The sequence below is a fragment of the Ictidomys tridecemlineatus genome, chromosome 3 (assembly GCF_052094955.1).
Source record: "Ictidomys tridecemlineatus isolate mIctTri1 chromosome 3, mIctTri1.hap1, whole genome shotgun sequence".
Classification (NCBI taxonomy): Eukaryota; Metazoa; Chordata; class Mammalia; order Rodentia; family Sciuridae; genus Ictidomys; species Ictidomys tridecemlineatus.
This window is the reverse complement of record NC_135479.1, coordinates 26,508,498-26,528,879: the sequence shown is the minus strand read 5'-3', so window position 1 is coordinate 26,528,879 and position 20,382 is coordinate 26,508,498. Positions and strand designations below refer to the sequence as shown.

Below are 20,382 nucleotides of genomic sequence, written 5' to 3'. Positions count from 1 at the left end.
TGTGATTTGACTAAATAATTCAAGGATATTTTTTCCAGGGTTTTCCTAATGTAAAATCAATATTAGTAATGTGGCATTGTGAGCTGAAATAAATGTTATGTATCATCAAAAACCCTTTAAGGGCTGGGGATACAGCTCAGTTGGTAGAGTGCTTGCATCACATGCACAAGGTTCAATCCCCAGTACCCACACACACACACACACAAAAAAAAAAAAAAAAATTTTTTTTAATTGTTCTTTTCAGGGGCTGGAGCTGGGGGCTCAGTGGTAGAACACTTACCTAGCATATGTGAGGCCCTGGGTTCAATCCCTAGCACCACATTAAAAAAAAAAAAACCTGAATAAACAAAGGTATTGCATCCATCTACAACTAAAACTATTTTTTTTTAAAGGTGTTCTTTTCAGAGCATCTGAAGTACTTCAGATTTAGTGTCAAAAATGTCTGATGACAAGCTTTTTTACTTTTGATTTATCTGTGATGAATTCTCTCCAGTATTTTAACTTGTCTAGAAGTTTAATAAATATTTAAAGATTCTCTGTACACGTATAAAAAGGAAAGGGAATTTACAAAATAATGAAATTTTGTGGATTTAGGACTTTAAATAGCCCAATTTTAAATAGCATCATGTGAACAAAAGTCAGTTTGGTTTCCTGTTATCATAATCCAAATGAATTTTCCACTCTTTAATGTCCAGTAAAGAATTTTGATCACAATTTAGCATATTAATTCAATGGTAGAAATACAAATTAAAGCCCACTTCATTAATTTACCCCAGGGTTGGGGGTTGTTACTATTGTTGAAAGTATAAATGTTAGACCATTAGCGACATGCTGCCTTTCTAAAAACAACCTGAAGTGGATTCTTTTTTTTTTTAATTTTTTGGTAGTTGTCTATGGACAGCAGGCCTTTATTTTATATATTTCTTTTTATGTGGTTCTGAGGATTGAACCCAGTGCCTCCTACATGCTAGACAAGCGCTCTGCCACTGAACTATAGTCCCAGCCCCTGAAGGTGGATCCTTATATACATATCTCATCAAGTAAGTGATTTATTTTGCTGTAATGTTGATGATAGTGTCACAATTGTAAAGTATATTACATGCAAGGCACCAGCAGCTTTAGAAAACTAAGTAGCAAATTCATAACTCTCTTGTCTTGGAATATTGCTTTCTAGTCCCGAGAAGCTCAGAATTAACTGTTCATCCCAGATTCCTGCAACATTTGTCTGTTTTCTTCTTCTAAAAGGCCCTTCTATCTCTTCAGATCTGCTTTTTATGTTTTAATAGCATTAACTAGGTCAGCCCATTTTATATAAGTAGTCAGGATTTTTTAAAAATAGCATTTCAAAATCCCAACAGCACACTTTAGTTCCTGTACATATCTTTGAACAGTTATACTATATTAAAGGTTTTTTTCTGAGCCTGGTTAGGTGCTACATACCTTTAACCCATTTACTTGGGAAGCTGAGGCAGGATGATCACAAAGTTCAAAGCCAGTCTGAGCAGCTTAGCAAGACCCTCTCTGAAAGTACAATTTCATAAGGGCTGGGAGTGTAGCTCAGTGGTAGAACACTACCTAGCATGCATGAGACCCTAGGTTCATTCCCCAGTACCACCAAAAATATAAAGTTCTTGTGAGAAAACTTCTATTTGAAATTGATTAATTTTGTTTTCTACTTTGCTTTTTTTAAGATTAAAATGTTCTATCGTAGAGCACGTAATTACAACCCTGGAAATAGGCGGATTTCTTCTTCTTCTTCAGTTGAATTCAGTGTAAAACTATGGTCTATAATAGGTCTTAGCTCCTCCTGCCCAAGACATTGATGAACTAAAAAGAAAAAAACATCATCTGCCTTACAACTCACCTCTGTTCTTTCCCTGTCAGATATATACTACTATTCTATTTTTACAGGTTAGAAAATAGAGTCCATTGAAAAAGTTTTGCAAGGATAAATACTAAACTGAGAATTGTGGTTTCCTGCTGAGAGGAGTAAAGGGAGTGGGATTGAAGATGGTAATCGAGGGTAAACTTTAATCTTACCTTTATCAGTTATGAAAAACTTTATATTGAGAATTCCTCAGTATCTTAGTAGTATGAGTTTTCTTTATTATCTTAATCAGGATCTTCATTTGAAGCCATTTGTTTTAAGAGGTTAGAGCTCATGTTAAACTCAATTTTTTTTATCTTTTAGAATTAAGTTTTCATGGTCCTCCCCCCAAGATCGTTTTGTCTCTAAGGGGAGTTGGTGGCTTTGACTTTAGGAAACTTATTATCAGGCACTGAAGACCCTGCCTTGTACCATCAGAGTCTTCTTGATACTTGCTCTGACATAGGTTCATCAGTAGGGCGTCTTCTTGTGGACTCTGTCTGCCATCTCACCTACATTAGTATAAGTTAGGAGTCTTTCCCTGCTCCTAGGGGATTCTTTTCAAACTTACTTTTAAAAAAGCACCCAATGTGTAATGTGGAAGACAGACCTTTTCCAATTGAAACAAGAATTGGGAAGTGCTGGAGAGTGATATTGGTCAAATTATATTGTTATATTGTATATTGAGTGCATGTACAAATATGTAACAACAAATCCTATCAGCGTATACAACTATAATGCACCAATTAAAAAAAAAAAAAGTGTGTGTGTTGGGGAGGGACAGGAATTGGCATTTAAGTGTCTGGCTTCTTTAACTTAACCCAGCCTCTTCTGGAATAAGGATCCCACATAAATATTTTCTCTCTTTCTGTACTTAGATATTATTGTAATTAGTCCTTCAAGAATAGAATTCTTTCCATCACATATCTCTTAAACTTCTGGGAACAAAGTTTTGGCAAACTATGTCTAAAACTATAGCCTCTTGATGAAAGTACAATAGTGACTTTAAAAATAATCTGCAATGGAATTGGATATTATTTTTCAATATATCTACTTCATCAAAATCTGTATATTATGTTCATATTTCTGATATATCATTTTAACAAGGTGGTAGTTTTTCAGATATTTAACTATCAGAACATTAACTCTTACAGCACAGAACCTAATAAATCTGACTCAAACCTCAGAACACAGCCAGGGTAAAAGGAAACTGCACTGATTGGTTTGGCAGGACTGACTAATACTGCCAAAGCCCCTTGGTCCACCCCTTCCTTGGCAGTTCCCTGAGGTTAGAAACCACTAAGCCACTTTAAAATAATCCTAAATTTTGTGATCACAAACTGAGAGACCCTTTAAAATCGTCTAATTCACCTAATCCATTTTAATTTTTGCTTTTTTGTTGTTTTGTTTTGTTTGAGATAGGGCCTTGCTAAGTTGCTGAGTCTGACCTTGACATGCAATCCTGACTCAGCTTTCCAAGTCACTGCAATTGCAGGCATGCACCACTGTCCCCAACTTCCATCTTTTTTCAATGAAGAAACTCATTACTTTTTTAAGTAGCTGAATAGTAATTTGTTAAGTCCCAAAAAGCAGTATCCATATCTATAAATTGTGGAAAATTATTATAGATTTGGATACTGTTTTGGATATTTGGATATCCAAAGTTATTTGGATAACTCCAGTATCAGTTAGTTGATTTGTTTATTCAGAACACTTTGCTTTAAATCACTTAATTTTTTTTAACTTTTTAAAAACTGCTATTCCCTAAAGACCTTAAAAGAGCATACTATAGAGATACTGCTACATCGATGTTCATAGCAGCACAATTCACAATAGCTAGACTGTGGAACCAACCTAGATGCCCTTCAATAGATGAATGGATTAAAAAAAATGTGGCATTTATACACAATGGAGTATTACTCTGCACTAAAAAATGACAAAATCATGGAATTTGCAGGGAAATGGATGGCATTAGAGCAGATTGTGCTAAGTGAAGCTAGCCAATCCCTAAAAAACAAATGCCAAGTGTCTTCTTTGATATAAGGAGAACAACTAAGAACAGAGCAAGGAGGAAGAGCATGAGAAGAAGATTAACATTAAACAGGGAGGGAAAGGGAGAGAGGTGGGAGGGAAAGGGAGAAAGAAGGGAAATTGCATGGAAATGGAAGGAGGAGACCCTCATTGTTATACAAAATTACATGTGAGGGGAAAGGGAAAAAAACAAGGGGGAGAAATGAATTACAGTAGAGAGAGAAGATGGGAGGGGAGGGGAGGGGAGGGGGATAGTAGAGGAAAGATAGGAAAGGCAGCAGAACACATCAGACACTAGTATGGCAATATGTAAAACAGTGGATGTGTAACCGATGTGATTCTGCAATCTGTATACGGGGTAAAAATGGGAGTTCATAACCCACTTGAATCAAATGTATGAAATAAAAATTAAAAAAAAAAAAAAGAACTCAAATCTGCCCCAAAAATAAAAAAAATAAAAGCTATAGCATTTCTTCTCATTGTTTACCTTGTAAAATCAAGTAAAAGATTTCTTTCCTAGGTATTACAATGCAGGCCAGAATGTGCTAATACCAAATGTACATGAAACTATACAAAAGCTAAAATCATATTTCTTCAGTTATATATTTACCGACTTAAGGTACCTTCTATTTGGTACCCAAACTACATACTCTCATGGCTTGTTGATACTGTCATTGCTAAAACATTTATCCCTTGAAAATAGTTATAGTTTTATACCAAAAAGAAGTCCTTTGTAAGGTGAACATTGTGACACATTCCTGTTATCCTAGTTATTTAGGAGACATAGGCAGGAGGGTCAAGTTAGAGGCCAGCTGGGCAACTTAACACTGTGTCTCAAAATAAAGGGCTAAGGGTATAGCTCATTGGTAGAGTGCTTGCCCAACTTGTACAAGGCCCTGGGTTCAATCAGCAGTACCACAACCAAAAAAGGCTTCTTTGTATACATGTATGCTACAACTTTTTAAAGCTTTTCTCATACTTTTCCATTCTGCTTCCTCAGATATACTTGGTATTACTTACATGACATATTCTAATTCTCTTTTTCATACCCAACAAGAATGTTAGCTTTTTTTTTTTTTTTAATAGTATCGGAGGGATTGAACTTGGGGACACTCAACCTCTGAGCCACATCCTCAGCCCTGTTGCTAGGTGCCTCACTTGCTTTCAATTCACGATCCTCCTACCTCAGCCTCCCAAATCGCTGGGATTACAGGCGTGCACCACTACGCCTGGCACAATAGCATTTTTTGAAGGAATAAAGTTATCTGTATTTCTTGGTAATACATATCTAAATTTTTAAATTTTAAGGACCGAAAAATGAACATCCTTTTGTTTGTATATATGTATAGTAGTAATAGTTTGTATTAAAATGCATGATCTTTTTCTCAGCTATATATTTATATGAGTAATCTTTTTCAAGTTATCTTTTGTTTTTTTTGTGGAGTATTTTCCACCCTATCCTTGATCTACATCACAAAATTCTTACTGAAAATAATAGGACTTGGGGCTGGGGTTGTGGCTCAGAGGTAGAGAGCTTGCCTAGCATGTATGAGGTACTGAGTTTGATCCTCAGCACCACAAAAAAATAAAGATATTGTGTCCACCTATGATTGAAAATAATAGGACTTGATCTCCATTATAATTAAAGAAGAATCTCCAGTGCTCATTCTAGACTGCAGACTTTCTAATAGAAATAAATTAGTTTCTGGCACTACTCAGGTTCCATCTGAGTTACATACTATGAAACAGATTCTCAGAAATTAATGAACCCTCATAAAATGAAAATTGCCTATCTTATATTTTAAAGCTTAATTTTTTTTAAAAAATATTGTCAAAAAGGAAAAGCCTAAGTAAATCTGTATTGTTTTAATTGTTGTCTATTCCCTAAAGTGGTTTTTAATTCTCATTTGGAGTCTCCTAGTACTTAACCAATTTAGCTTTAACATAGTTTGTTGTTGTTCTTTAATTATGGACTGTTTAAAGCCTTTCAAATTCGTGATCTTCACTTCTTATATCTTTACACATGCATAGCATTTTCTCATCCTTCATCTTCTACCCCAAGCATTTTATTTTCCTTTTGTAGTCTCCTTGAACTCCCCATTTCTTTGCCACCACCACCTCAAAAAATAGATATGGTATCTAAAGGTGAGTGGACTCTCTGGAGGAGGTGGGAACGATCATTTTTTTTCTTATTTCTACTTCTTGCCAATTCAGTAAGTAGTATGTAGAATTCTTATTTCTTTAATGTTTGCTCCTCTTTTTGGGCCAAATAATATATCATCCTTCTCTGCTAGATGGACTTTAGTAATTTTATGCTTGTTAGTCTTAAGGTATGTAAATGGTGGCTTTTTGTACATTTGCCATACCGTGGGGATAGAGTCTTTCTTGGTTACTTATGTGTAACAACTTCAGATCTAACCTCTACCCACTTATGTATCTGCTAATATATTAAAGATTGTGGTTATCAAAATAACATTATAGGTTGGCAGCTCTGTGGAGGGAAAACTGTATTTCTGTCCTAAGCATCATGTGTGCCCTTTGAGAATCTGAATACTGGCCATCTGGACTATCTGAGAATGTTCTTAATGTTCTGAAAGTAAGACTTCCAGCCCCATTATTTTCTTACAAACAGACAGATAGAGGTTATCATACATTTGTATTGGGGATCCCTCAGCATTTGGATTTGGCCATGTCCTACAGGACCTGATGACAGCTTACCTTGCAGGGAAGGAGAGTCGCTCCCAGATAGCTCTCACGAGTGGCCCTGGAGCAGGAAGTGGTGGAGCAGATCTTCCTTGTTTGGGAGGAGCCTGAGGTGGACCTCGCGTCCTGAGTCTGGAAGGTAAATTTGTTGTTACCTGTAAATGATGGTTCTGCTAGTTCATGCTATGCCAATCCAGACTTTCAGAGGTATCCCTCCTGCCAGCAAGAGAAGACAGATGACTTGGATGAAGATGGCTGTTAAGCCCTGGGTCATTTAGTCTTCCATACTTCAGAATATTCATTTTAAACAAAAGGGCAGATATATCTGTGAAATTACATTGTTCAACACATTGAGCACATACTATACTATGACTGTGGTGCTCTTTCTTGTTGATGTTTTTGTTTATTCATTTTTTTCTTAGAGTAAACCATATGGATTGGTTTAAGAGGGCCTAGCAGAACCACAACATTACAGGCAAGAACAAATGTCACTTTCTGCTACTTTCTCCTATACCAATCCAGACTGTAGGAACCAAAAAATAAGATCTCCCACTAAAGTGAATGTTATCTTTGTTTTTTAAATGAGCATTATTGATACTTGGTTTCTTCAATAAAATGTGACTAAAAAAATTATTTTCTCCAAACAAATGCTAAGACTTAAAAAAAAAAAAAAGTCGGTATGACAGATTATCATATCTAGCTCCAAAGGGAATCCTTTATACCAAATTCACTTATCACCACATGTCCACCTAAAAACTCCAGCTTGTCAGTATAACTATACCTCTTTCTTCTCAATGGAAAATATACCAAATTCACAGATTTGGCAGTCAAGCAAAGAGGAATAGAAACTCTATCTAGTTCAATTGAATACAATTTTATGCTTACATTTTACTGCATCTGTCTGCTCTAATTAGTCATCCTTATAGAAATAATTACATGGTCTTTGTATTAATATACATTAGCTTAGTCTTTGATACCTGTCTTCCTTCCATCCTTTCCTTTTCTGATCATAACTGCTGGCAATAGGGATGGCCCTACAGTCTAGAATGATGTAGGGGGAGGTAGCAGAACCTTAAGGGCCCAATCTTTAAATTTAAAAAGGAAAGTAGTAGTCATAATGAATATATTCTTGGCACAACATGGGGAGATAGGTATGTTTTCCCTCCCAGAATCAGAAATAGCCAAGATTGGGTATGTCTCCAAGTTATTGAGGTATGTTCATTGCTTGAAACTCAAAGAGGTAGCCATTAGTTGATTCTGTCTTTGGTTTCTAGACTTGTCCTACTTCAGTGTTATTTGATATTCTCTTCCTGTCCTTTAGAAATTTCATAAGACAATTCAGAGGATAGGAGTTAAATATTGTTTTAGGCTAACCTCTTTTTGGGTTAGCATCCACCACCAAAGTATGAGGGACCTTCTATGGAAGACATTTTCCCAGTGTACAAATTGGCTAGTTCTTGAAACTCTTGGATGTCTTAATTTCTTTATCTTTGAACTTTGAGGTTACATTGTTTTTTCCGTATTTATTCATGTTATCTTTTATAACCTCACCTAATCCTTTTACTTATGTCCAAAGTTCTAAATTATATTAATGAAGAGTTGATTATCTAGGGCCTCAGAAACAATTCATAATTATCTGCATTTATATATATTTGTAAGTTTACTTACTTGATTTAATTTACCATTGCATAAGCTCCAAATAATTATGAATTGCATTATGGTTTAAGGATTAAAATGTAATAGAAATGGTAATTTGGGAATGTGTTATATTTTGGAAAATCTCTTTGTGATGCACAGTCCATTTTGTGTGCCCATCTTAACCATTTTTAACATTGGAAGTTTTCTCTTTATAGTAATTCCTTCATGACAAGGTTTGAAATAATTAATGATTTTCAATAGTACTCATCTCCCAAAACTCTTCCAACTCCACCTTTTTAAATAACTTTTCAATGCTTTTTCCCTCTTGTCTATCTTAAAAGAATGTATTTATGTTCTATGACTTAAACTTAAGTTGAAAATATACACAGCTAAATTTGTTTCTCCTATTCATGTTGTTGGAAACCTCATTGCTGATTGGAGTTATTTTTCTTTCTGCTCTTTGACTACATCTTTTAAAATTAAGGATTAGGATAAGTGTATTCATTAAAAATAAGTTTTTCAAATCATCTTTATCTCATGAAGTCTACCAAGGTTGTATTCAGCTTTTAGGAAAGTTGTTGTTTAAGTCTTGTGTTAAAACTGTTGAATTTTGAAGTGAACATGAATCTGTCTAATATAATAGAGATTCTGTCTTTATCTTTAGAGTTTAATCTTGACCCTGACCTCTTCTGATTAGAATTTCAATTAAGGGGAAATGACAGTTACCTTTTAGAGGGAATTGAATGAATTAAAGACATTTTTAGTTTAATATTTCTATTATTGATGGTAATGCTTAATTTCTTTTCTTTTGAGTAATATGTTTTAGGCCTTATGTTAATAAGATGATAATTTAATAATTTTTATATGACAGGCACCTATGGGGACCTGCTGGGGTGATATCTCAGAAAATGTGAGAGTAGAAGTTCCCAATACAGACTGCAGCCTACCTACCAAAGTCTTCTGGATTGCTGGAATTATAAAATTAGCAGGTGAAAAGCATGCATGATCATTTACTAGAAAATGCCAATGACACTCATAATTTTTTTAAAGTATTTTTATAAATTTTGCAAATATTGCCAGATAAATGATATGACATAGAATAAGAATTGACAAGTTTTTTTCTATAAAAAGCCAAATAATATTTTCAGTTTTGTAGACCATATAATCCTCTTTACCATTATAACATTCAAGCACCCATAGCAGTACATGAACAAGTAGACTGTGTTCTGGTTATTATAGGCACTGAAATTTGAATTTCATAGAATTATCACATCTTACTAAAATATTGCTTTTCCTTTTTCTTTTCTTTTCAACCATTTAAAATTATGAAATTACTCTTAGATACCAGGCCATTTAAAAAAAAAAAATCATCCAGGCATGTTTGCATATGCCTGTAATCACAGTTACTGAGAGGCTGAGGCAGAAAGATTGTAAGTTCAAGACAACTTAGGGAGACTCTGTCTCAAAATAAAAAGGACTGGGGTTATAGCTCAGAGGTTGAGTTCCCTAGGTTCATCAGAAAATGGGCCAAAATATAGTTTGCCAACCCTTATGTAGGGAAATACTTTGAAAATTAACAAAAGTTGAGATAACTAAAAAAAAAAAAAAAAAAAAAAAAAGTTATACAGTACATAATGATAAAAGTAAACACTATTGATAATGTTGTACATCTTCACTTCTTCCTTACTCTTCACTCCTATGGCCTCTACTGTGCCTGGCCCTTGGGACCTTATGGCTCATATTAGGGGTCCTAGTACATTAGACAGTATAGACAATTGATGTGTGGAAATATAAGGTTTGTTTTTTCAGTAAGCTCATATCTGCCAAATGTTAAATACAGGCATTGTGCAACAAGGTACTGAATCAGTGGTACTGTGGTAAATAGTGTACTATAGTACTTTAGAGAAGGGCGACCACTCAGATAAAGAGAATTATCCTTACTTACTGTGAGAGGGGGTAATCCTCCTCTTTGAATCTCATTTCTAGTCATTCTTCTCAGAACACTCTGCATACTGTCCCACACTATATTGCTGTAAGACTTTAATTTACCTTAAACAAAACAAAATAGGCGGGGGGGGGGGGGGGGACGACCAGGGATTGAACTCGGAGGACTTGACCACTGAGCCACATCTCCAGCCCCTTTTTGTATTTTATTTAGAGACAGGGTTTCACTGAGTTGCTCAGCACCTCACTTTTGCTGAGGCTGGCTTTCAACTCGCAATCCTCCTGCCTCAGTCTCCTGAGCCACCTGGATTTCAAGCAGGCGTAATAGCATCCAGAAACAAATTTTTTTTTTTTACAGTAGTAGGGATTGAACTCAGGACCTTTCACATGCTGGGCAAGCACTCTACTACTGAGCTGCATCCCAGGGCCCCTAAATATAATTTTAATTCTACTTTTCTGCTTAAGAATCTTTAATAGCTTCCTCATCCTTAAAGGATGTTAATGGTCACCCACCATTTACAAATATTGATGAGTTTTATCATACACTACTCATCAAACTTATTGCTCCCATCATAAACCATCTGTTCTGATGAATCTAGTCTCTCTCCTTAATGCAACATTGTTTTTTGTCATATGCCCGAGATCACCATTGCAAGTGACTGTCCAAAGCTCTGTACTTTGCTGTATCACCATCCAGTTCAATCCCTACCTTTTCTTGAAATATTTACATAACTATATAAGCATCCTCTAAGTGCTTATATTATAAGCATTATAATTTAAAATAACATATTGTTTATGTCCCAAATGTTTAAATCCATTGCATTTTAAATAGATCAGTGCATTTATACAGGTGCAGTGACACATGCATGCAATCCCAGTTGCTTGGGAGGCTAAGGTAAGAGGATTGCGAATTCAAGGCCAGCCTCAGCAACTTAGCAAGACCCTAAGCAACTTAGTGAGACCTGTGTCTATAAATATTAAAAAGAAGTGGGGATATGGCTCAGTGGTTAAGCATCCCTGGGTTCAATCCCTAGTACCAAAAAAAAAAAAATGCATTTAATATCTAAGAATTATTTCTAACTTCCATCTTTCACTTTACATTTCTGTTTTTATCTAATTGCTTCATGTCTCCTTTTAAATCACTTTGATCTTGTAGAATTAAGCCTTGTATTAATCATAGAATTCAGTAATATTGAGCAAGTTCATAAATTGTTCTGTGAGTTTTAGAACTAAAAATATAATGCTTTAAATATATATAAGTATAAGAAAATGCAAGCTGAACTTGGCTTCTATCCTGAAATACAAATACATTGACCATTATTTCAGTAGAGGCCTCAAATTAAGCCTTACCTGTTAACTTAAAGTTTGCTAAATTATAAACACGATATACATTTTTTTCCAGAAAATAAAGCTTATTATTTGCCTAGGACATAATTTTTAAGTGATTTTTACATACTTTTATGTTTACTGAATTTTGTACCTAGCATTTTAAAATTTTATTTCCCAATGAGACAGAATTTTAAGATTGTTGAAGTAGCCACATTGAGAATTATCTTAGAGCAATTAGCCACCTGATCAGCTAATAAAGTGATTTTTTTTTAAATATACTTCAGCTAGATTTCTGTGACTTGACAAGGTTTTACTAATTTATCAAAACTTTTTCTTTTATTCTCACAACATTTTTTCCTAAATTTTGAGAAATTATCAGTAAATTGAAATGCATTCAAGACAGGAAGATATGCTCTAAAAACAGCTGAATTAATCACATTGAACAAATGGTTCTCAAAAGTAGCAACAGCATCACGAAGGGACTTATTAGAAATGTAAATTCTCAAACCACCCAACCTCTGTCTCTTAACAGATCTTGCATGTGGTTCTGTTGCAGATGCACACTAAAGCTTGACAGCCATTTTCTTCAAGGTTTTCTTATTTATTTGCCTCATATAGTGATTGATTTCTTGGTCTCAGGTTATAATGCCCTTTTAAGATATGAAGGATTTGAAAATGACTCTGGTCTGGACTTCTGGTGCAATATATGTGGTTCTGATATCCATCCAGTTGGTTGGTGTGCAGCCAGTGGAAAACCTCTTGTTCCTCCAAGAAGTAAGTACATCTATCTTGGTGCTGTCTCACACATAGTGATCTTAAAGTAATATAGACATTAAGATAATACTTTTCGGGGCTGCGGGTGTGGCTCAAGCGATAGCTAGCTCGCCTGGCATGCCTGCGGCCCGGGTTTGATCCTCAGCACCACATACAAACAAAGATGTTGTGTCTGCCGAAAACTAAAAAAAATAAATATTTAAAAAATAATAATAATAATACTTTTCAATGAAAGGAACTTTTGTACTAACAAAACATGTTTTCTCTATTTTTGTTACTTTGAGAACCTTAATACTCTGACAGAGAAATATGTTATTTTTTTAACAAATAATTTAGGAAGCAATTGTACTTCCTGCTGAAGTATAACTGGTTATTTGTTTTGTTTCAGCTATTCAACATAAATATACAAACTGGAAAGCCTTTCTAGTGAAAAGACTTACTGGTGCCAAAACACTTCCTCCTGATTTCTCACAAAAGGTAAAAACAGGATCTTAAAAAGACTGAAGAGCTCTTAAGAGAGAATAACTTTGAGATTTTTTTAAGGAGTTGTTTTAATTTCATGAACTGGGTGACCTGGGTCAAATATCAAGTATATTTAGTATTTTTTATATTACTTATTAAAATTACTTATATGCCTTCTTCATGAATTCTGAACAGTTCTGTCTGTTCTTATTTTAAAGGTTTCTGAGAGTATGCAGTATCCTTTTAAGCCTTGCATGAGAGTAGAAGTGGTTGACAAGAGGCATTTGTGTCGGACACGAGTGGCTGTAGTGGAAAGTGTAATTGGTGGAAGATTGAGACTAGTGTATGAAGAGAGTGAAGATAGAACAGATGACTTCTGGTGCCATATGCACAGCCCCTTAATCCATCACATTGGTTGGTCTCGAAGCATAGGCCATCGTTTCAAAAGATCAGGTGAGTACCGGAAACAAGTACTCTTATTGAAAGAGTGTCATTGAGGCTGAATTATGCTACTTCGTTATTTTTCTCTGAAGAATAGCATAGATTAAAAAATACCATTCTAGTTGTTTGGGCTGTTTATTCTACCTCAGTTAGTGAGGGTTCAAATTAGTCTCCTAACTAATTCCTTTATATGCCTTCCTCTCACTCTCAATTAAAAAAATAATGCACTTTTCATGCATTAGGCTTTGGGGAAAGGCTCTGGGGCAATCCCCAACACTATAAAAAGATACATAAATAATAATATTAATTATGCACTCTTAGCCATGCCCATTTGATAGACATATAGTCTATCCCTTCCCATTCAATTTTAATTAAAATGTCAAGATTAAATGTGGCTAGGCTTGGTGATACTAGACACATTAAAACGTGTTTCTAAATTCCCAAATTATGGGATTACCAACATTCTAATCAGCTGAAATGTATTTAATAACATATGGACATATATCCTAAAGAGAGAAAAGACTTAATATTATTCACCATAAATGTAGAAGGCATGTCTTTCTGCCATGTTTTAGAGTATTACATACCTTGTGAGTTTGAAGCCTTCAAAGAAACATGATTTTTGGTCTTCTCACAAATGCTGACAGATTAGTATGTAACTTTTCCTTGTAGATATTACAAAGAAACAGGATGGACATTTTGATACACCACCACATTTATTTGCTAAGGTAAGAAGTTTTTATAAGAACCCTCATTTGTAAATTAGATTTGAAAGAGGGTTGTGGGGTTTTTTCCTAAAATTATGGAAATCACAGTTACATATGTTCATTTAAATGGATTAAGATTTTATAATCCATAAGTATCACAAATCTTTATTATACTTATTCTTAAATTGTTTTTGCCTGAACTCTGTATTTCCTAATGGAAATTTAAGTTGTAATATTAGGTAGGAAGGAGAAAGAATCTGGTAAACCTTTTCAAATCGGTAGTAACATCTATAACATTGCATGTGCTTTCATATAATTTTTTAGGTAAAAGAAGTAGACCAGAGTGGGGAATGGTTCAAGGAAGGAATGAAATTGGAAGCTATAGACCCATTAAATCTTTCTACAATATGTGTTGCAACCATTAGAAAGGTAAGAGAATAGGTTTTGAAACAAATACAATTATAAAGGAACTGGGCTTATGCTAGTAGAAGGAAACACTGTCATATTCATTAATTGTGCATGTCTGGATCTTCATTGGAAAAGTTTATTAGGAATTTCAAAGTGAGTTTGAATTCTGTTATCAGATCTTTGTGGCTTATTAGGATAGTCATTTTGAGTCTGCTGTTTTTATTTGCAGAAGCATATCGTTGAGTTAGAGAAAGAGTATTTCAAAGTTACTTCCTGGTCAGAGTTAATCCAAAACAGTATTATGACAAGGGCAAGTTTATCTTCAATTTTCCTGTGTTTCTTTTTATGATTTTTCTTCCTCTTGATACACTTTTTCTTTTTTTCTCTTTTCCATTTCATATGTAACTGTTCTTATGAAAATATCTAGAAGGGTTCTCAGTTTTCAGTAAGCATCAAGATTTCCTGGAGAACTTAAAAAAAAATAAATTGGCCAAACCCCTTCCCTCCATTCCAAATTAATTAGTCTGTATTGGGGCCTCTGCGTTGGCATTTTTTAAAGACCCCATGTGATTCTCATATACAGCTCTGGTTAAGAAACACTATTGCAGAATCTGCTTATGTAAAAATGTAGTAAATTGTGATTTACATCTTAATACAGTTGGGCAAACACTTATGTGGCTGCCATATCCCATGTGCCTCTTATTACCATTACAAAGCTGCCCCATCTTCTAAAACTGGTTCTACCTGACTAGTGGTAAAACTTCCAGATAAGGGAGATCAGATTCCCATGATCTCCTGCAAACCTGTGTAATCAGAATAGCAAGAAATATTGCCTGGAAAAGAAGTTCTGTAAGTGATCTCACAGTCAGGCAAGTTTGGGAAGCAGTGCCATTGTATCATGCTCTATTCCAGGGAAGTGAGATGACCAGTGAAGAGAATATCAAGCTTCATTTGGAGAATAATTAATACTTCCGTGCTAGATGTGATTTGAACTCTTGGAAAGTTTATAGTCATATGGAACAAAAATAAGATGTACAAAAATAAGCTTAATACAAGATAGCCTAAGGTGAAAGTATAGTCCATGTGTAGGAAATGGCAAGTTTCACATGCAGCAATATCAGGGAAGTTGCATTGGATATTTAGGTCAAGGTTTTTGTTGATGAGGTACAGAAACCCACTCAAGTTAGCTCACAGTAGAGAAACACAGACACAAGGACAATGTATGAGAACTGGGAAAGCACAGATCCAGTATTATTCTCCCCTTTTCCAGGGCCTTTCTGTCCCATCTCTGCTCCACTCTGAGTTGATGCCACTTTTCTTTCACTCTCTTTCTACTGTTTCCATGTGCACTGGCAGTCCCTAGCTCTATTTTATATAATAGCCTTTCAGTTCCCTCCCACCATGACTTGACAACAGTCTATGTGTCTGTTAATTCCAATGACTGAAAGAATCTGAAGGGCTGAACCCAGCTATTGGCTTGACTGCCTGTGTGATACATTTCTAGCCCCTGATCCAGCCAGCTATGGTTAGAAAGATGGAGAAGAGAATCCTGATGAGTGAGATACTTCTCTCAGAGACAGAAGGCGAAACCATTAGCTTGAAGAGAAAGTTATTGTTGTATGTGTCCAATTTTAATAGAAATATCTAGAAGAAAGGAACCTGGGGACAGAGACTAAAAATAGTGTAGCCTTTAATGGTTGGCCAGGCCATTCTGGGCATCTTAGTAGATACAAAAAGTTAGTAAAGCTTTCTGGATTGAACACAAGTCATTCTGTTTAACAGCGGAAATGTTCATAGTGGATGAAGAGAGCAGTTAAGGGCAAGGATAAAGAAGAGACCGAGCCAGGCATGGTGGCGCACACCTGTAATCCCAGCAGGAGTCTGAGGCAGGAAAATTGCAAGCTCAAAGCCAGTCTGAGGAACTTAGGACTTAAGCAACTTAGTGAGACTATAAATAAAATATAAAAAGGGCTAGGGATGTGCCTCAGTGGTTAAGCACCCCTGTATTCAATCCCCAATACAAAAAAAAAAAGAAGAAGGACTAAATGTTTGAGTTGGTATTGTGGGACCTGATGACCAGTTACCTCTGAAGGAATAAAGAAGGAGCTGTTGGCTTAGTTTTAGAATACAGGTAAAATGCAGGACTAAGACTCTGGAAGGGAGTCAAACTCAAATAACTCTATGAATCATTGGAATATAAAGAAACTGACCATTAAATCATTCAAGGTACATATTAAGTTTTCAAAACAAAGAAAACAGCTTCAGTCAGAAACTTAATTTTAAGGGCTGGAAGTGAAAGGGCAACTACCAAAAGAAATGAAAAAGGGGCTATAGAGATGGAAATATTGACCAGTAGACCGTATTGTGATGAAAGTCTATGAGAAAATGTTTCAAGAAGTTAAGAGTAATTATCAGGTACTTCCATGAAGCTGCAATTGGAAGAGCATACGTGCTGGGGGAAAAGGTCACTGGATTGAGTAAATAACCAATAACAACAGAAATGATTCAGCAAGGAATTGCATGACTTGTACCTCAAATTAGGCCTCTGAATGCAGGTATACAGAGTTCATGGTCTATGCTGTTGTGCCTTTTGAACCTATAATTATTGCTAGAGATAAAATATTTTTTAAATGTAATAAAAATTGGGAAACATTAGAGTATAAGAAATGATGTTTTTGGACTAAGGTCCTACTGGTAACAGGGCAAGATGAAAAAGTTTTCGGGCTGGGGATGTGGCTCAAGCGGTAGCGCGCTCGTCTGGCGTGCGTGCAGCCCAGGTTTGATCCTCAGCACCACATACAAACAAAGATGTTGTGTTCGCCGAAAAAGAAAAAATAAATATTAAAGAAGAAAAATTCTCTCTCTCCCTCTCTAAAAAAAGAAAAGGTTTGTCTTGTTAAAAAATGGGGGGAGGGGGCTGGGGATGTGGCTCAAGTGGTAGAGCGCTCGCCTGGCATGCTTGCGGCCCGGGTTCGATCCTCAGCACCACATACAAAGATGTTGTGCCCGCTGAGAACTAAAAAATAAATATTAAAAAAATTCTCTCTCTCTCTACCTTTAAAAAAAATGGGGGGAGACTGGACTTCTTGTTAAAACAATATGAGGCATAAAGAAGAGCCCCTTCATGGGCCACCCTTGGGGCTGTGGAGAAGCATGATGAAAGAGGTCAAGTTAGAACTTAAAGCTGAAGAAGGTTTGGAGAAACTCCTTTGTGTGATAAATCAGCAGGAAAGAAGTAAAGGCAATATTACCTAGAGTGGCTGACAGTCCTACCTGATTAAATTGTAAAGAGCAGCAACCCGTGGTTGGTAAAGATACTGTTTCCCAGACCTCTGATATCACTTTTATATAGTTGTGTTTTTGTTTCTAGTGCACCCTACAGCTTACATAGGTTTTTCATTATAACATATTATTTAATATAATTCAATAAAGAAGTGTTTTTTTTCTCTTCAGAGACCTTTATACAGTAGATTTTCCTTTTAGAATGTCATTTAATTTAAGGTAATATTTTTTAAAATAGTGATGTCTAATTTTAAATACTTGGGATTCTCTTAATTTAAAAGGTGCTGGCTGATGGATTCCTGATGATTGGGATCGATGGCTCAGAAGCAGCAGATGGATCTGATTGGTTCTGTTACCATGCAACCTCTCCTTCTATTTTCCCTGTCGGTTTCTGTGAAATTAACATGATTGAACTTACTCCACCCAGAGGTACTTGATACAGTGTTAACTGGAGTTTAATCCTGATTTCTTCTTACATGGTACCTGCTTACATTTAACACAGCCCTAGATTTTCTTGGTATGTGGGTATATATACAATATGTGTGTATGTGTATAAATAAATAAACGCATACAAACATACACACACACGAGAGTTCTGGGTTGCTTTAAAAGCATTATATTCTAGCTAGCTTTAATAAATTACACTATTAATTTCAACATCTGGACCTTGAGATTTTCACTAAGATGGGGGGGGAAGTAAAAACAAAAGTTACAATACTACTGCTGGCTGAACAAGTATTCTTTCAAAAGAGAAAAATACCGCTCCAGAGTTTTAAATGCTAGACTGTTCAAAAGCCTGGGATTGACTGGGCTGGGGTTGTGGCTCATTGGTAGAGTGCATGTGTGAGGCACTGGGTAAAATAAATAAATAAATAAAGGTTTAAAAAAAAAAAAAGCCTGGGGTTGAAAAAGCTAAAGTCTGAGGATAGACTATAGCTTAATTGTACAGCTTTTGCCTAGCACGCTGAACCTCAGGTTCAATCTTCAGTGTAACCAAAAACACCCTCAAAAGTCTGTTATAGACAGAACAGAGAAGAGTCACTTTTGCATTAGGGTAGGCAGACACACCTGTGTGTCTGGAAAGGAAGGATGGTTGTAACATGAAGGAACCATTGCACTCTGTAGTATAAGAGCACGAGTTAGGAGCTTCTCACATTGCTTAAATCTGAAATTGAATGTGCTGAATTATTTTATCTGCATTATAATATTTATGCTAATTTTAAATGAACTGCTACTTAAAACTAGTTGTTTCTTTTAGGTTACACAAAACTTCCTTTTAAATGGTTTGACTACCTCAGGGAAACTGGCTCCATTGCAGCACCAGTAAAACTATTTAATAAGGTAAGTTTAAATGGAAGCATAATAATGATGACCTCACATATGTTTCTTTGCCTGAGTTAGAATAACCTTAATGAAGACTAATATAAATATAAGCATTTAGGCCATGCTCTGTGGCTCAGAAGGCTGAGACAGTAAGATCATGAGTTCAAAGCCAGCTTCAGGGGGCTGGAGATGTGGCTCAAGCTCCGCCGAGAACTTAAAAAAAAATAAATATTAAAAATTCTCTCTCTCTCTAAAAAAAAAAAAACAAAGCCAGCCTCAGCAAAAGTGAGGTGCTAAGCAACTCAATGAGACCCTACCTCTAAATAAAATACAAAATAGGGCTGGGGATGTGGCTCCTTGGTCAAGTGCCCCTGAGTTCAATCTGTGGTAGCGATAGATACATTAGATAGATAGATAGATATCTAGATAGATAGATAGATAGATAGATAGATAGATAGATAGATAGATAGATAGATAGATAGATAGATAGATTAGATAGACAGACCGACCCAAAAATGAATGAATATGAATGAATATTTGATGATAAAGCAATACAAATATTTTCTTAAGAGAAAAGATTGTTTCTAAAGTTTTTAATCTAAATGAAATAGAAATGAGAACATATCATACCTAGTTCTTGAATGCTTTAGTTTCATAATATGTTTGCATAATTAAAGAATGGGAATTTTCGTTTTAAATTATGTTGTTTGGCTATATGTCTTCTCTTTTTTGCTTTCTAAATCATAGTAGACTTTTGTGTCTTTCTATAAAACAGTGTTAATATTTTGCTTCTCTGTGTCAGGATGTTCCAAATCATGGATTTCGTGTAGGAATGAAATTAGAAGCAGTAGATCTCATGGAGCCACGTTTAATATGTGTAGCCACAGTAACTCGAATTATTCATCGTCTCTTGAGGATACATTTTGATGGATGGGAAGAAGAGTACGATCAGTGGGTAGACTGTGAGTCTCCTGACCTCTATCCTGTAGGGTGGTGTCAGTTAACTGGATATCAACTACAGCCTCCAGCATCACAGTGTAAGTTGGTATACAGAAAAGGTGTCCTTTTGTAAAAATCAGCAATTCTCCAGAGGACTGTCTCACATAAATCATCTTGTGAGCTCACAGGACAAGAATATACCTATGTCTGATTGGTTGCCAGGTAAGATATTAAGACTCAACAACACTATCACAGAATCAGACCATGTGTACCATGGCAGTATGAACTACATAGTGACTATAGAAACACAGTAGTCACCAGGTTAAACTGGTCTTGCAGTTTTGACAAGTTTAAAATTACAGGCAAAAAAAAATGTATTGGTGTATAATAAGTACTATTGAGTAAATAGTGGAATCTGTTTGGTATTGAGGCTCCTGCTTTTGTAGAAAAAGTATATCCTTATTTCAGAGCATCATGTATTTTTATAAGCATAATGGTCTTCATAAAGACAGTTCATCTAAATTGTATCTGAAG

The 20,382-nt window shown here is 35.4% G+C and overlaps 1 protein-coding gene across 20 annotated transcripts in view; it reads left to right on the top strand.

Moving 5' to 3' along the window:
• Mbtd1 (mbt domain containing 1) overlaps positions 1-20,382 on the top strand; it is a 65,930-nt gene that overhangs the window by 31,339 nt on the left and 14,209 nt on the right. For 19 of the 20 annotated variants that reach the window (XM_078042260.1, XM_040268977.2, XM_021724105.3 and 16 more), the window contains 9 exons: positions 9,111-9,228; positions 12,152-12,286; positions 12,675-12,763; positions 12,967-13,201; positions 13,862-13,917; positions 14,221-14,325; positions 17,868-18,015; positions 18,845-18,927; positions 19,712-19,946. In XM_078042260.1, coding sequence (XP_077898386.1) covers positions 9,111-9,228; positions 12,152-12,286; positions 12,675-12,763; positions 12,967-13,201; positions 13,862-13,917; positions 14,221-14,325; positions 17,868-18,015; positions 18,845-18,927; positions 19,712-19,946 — 1,204 coding nt within the window. Of the gene's footprint in view, positions 1-9,110; positions 9,229-12,151; positions 12,287-12,674; positions 12,764-12,966; positions 13,202-13,861; positions 13,918-14,220; positions 14,326-17,867; positions 18,016-18,844; positions 18,928-19,711; positions 20,071-20,382 lie in introns of all 20 variants that reach the window. The other variant, XR_013436125.1, reaches the window with a different exon arrangement.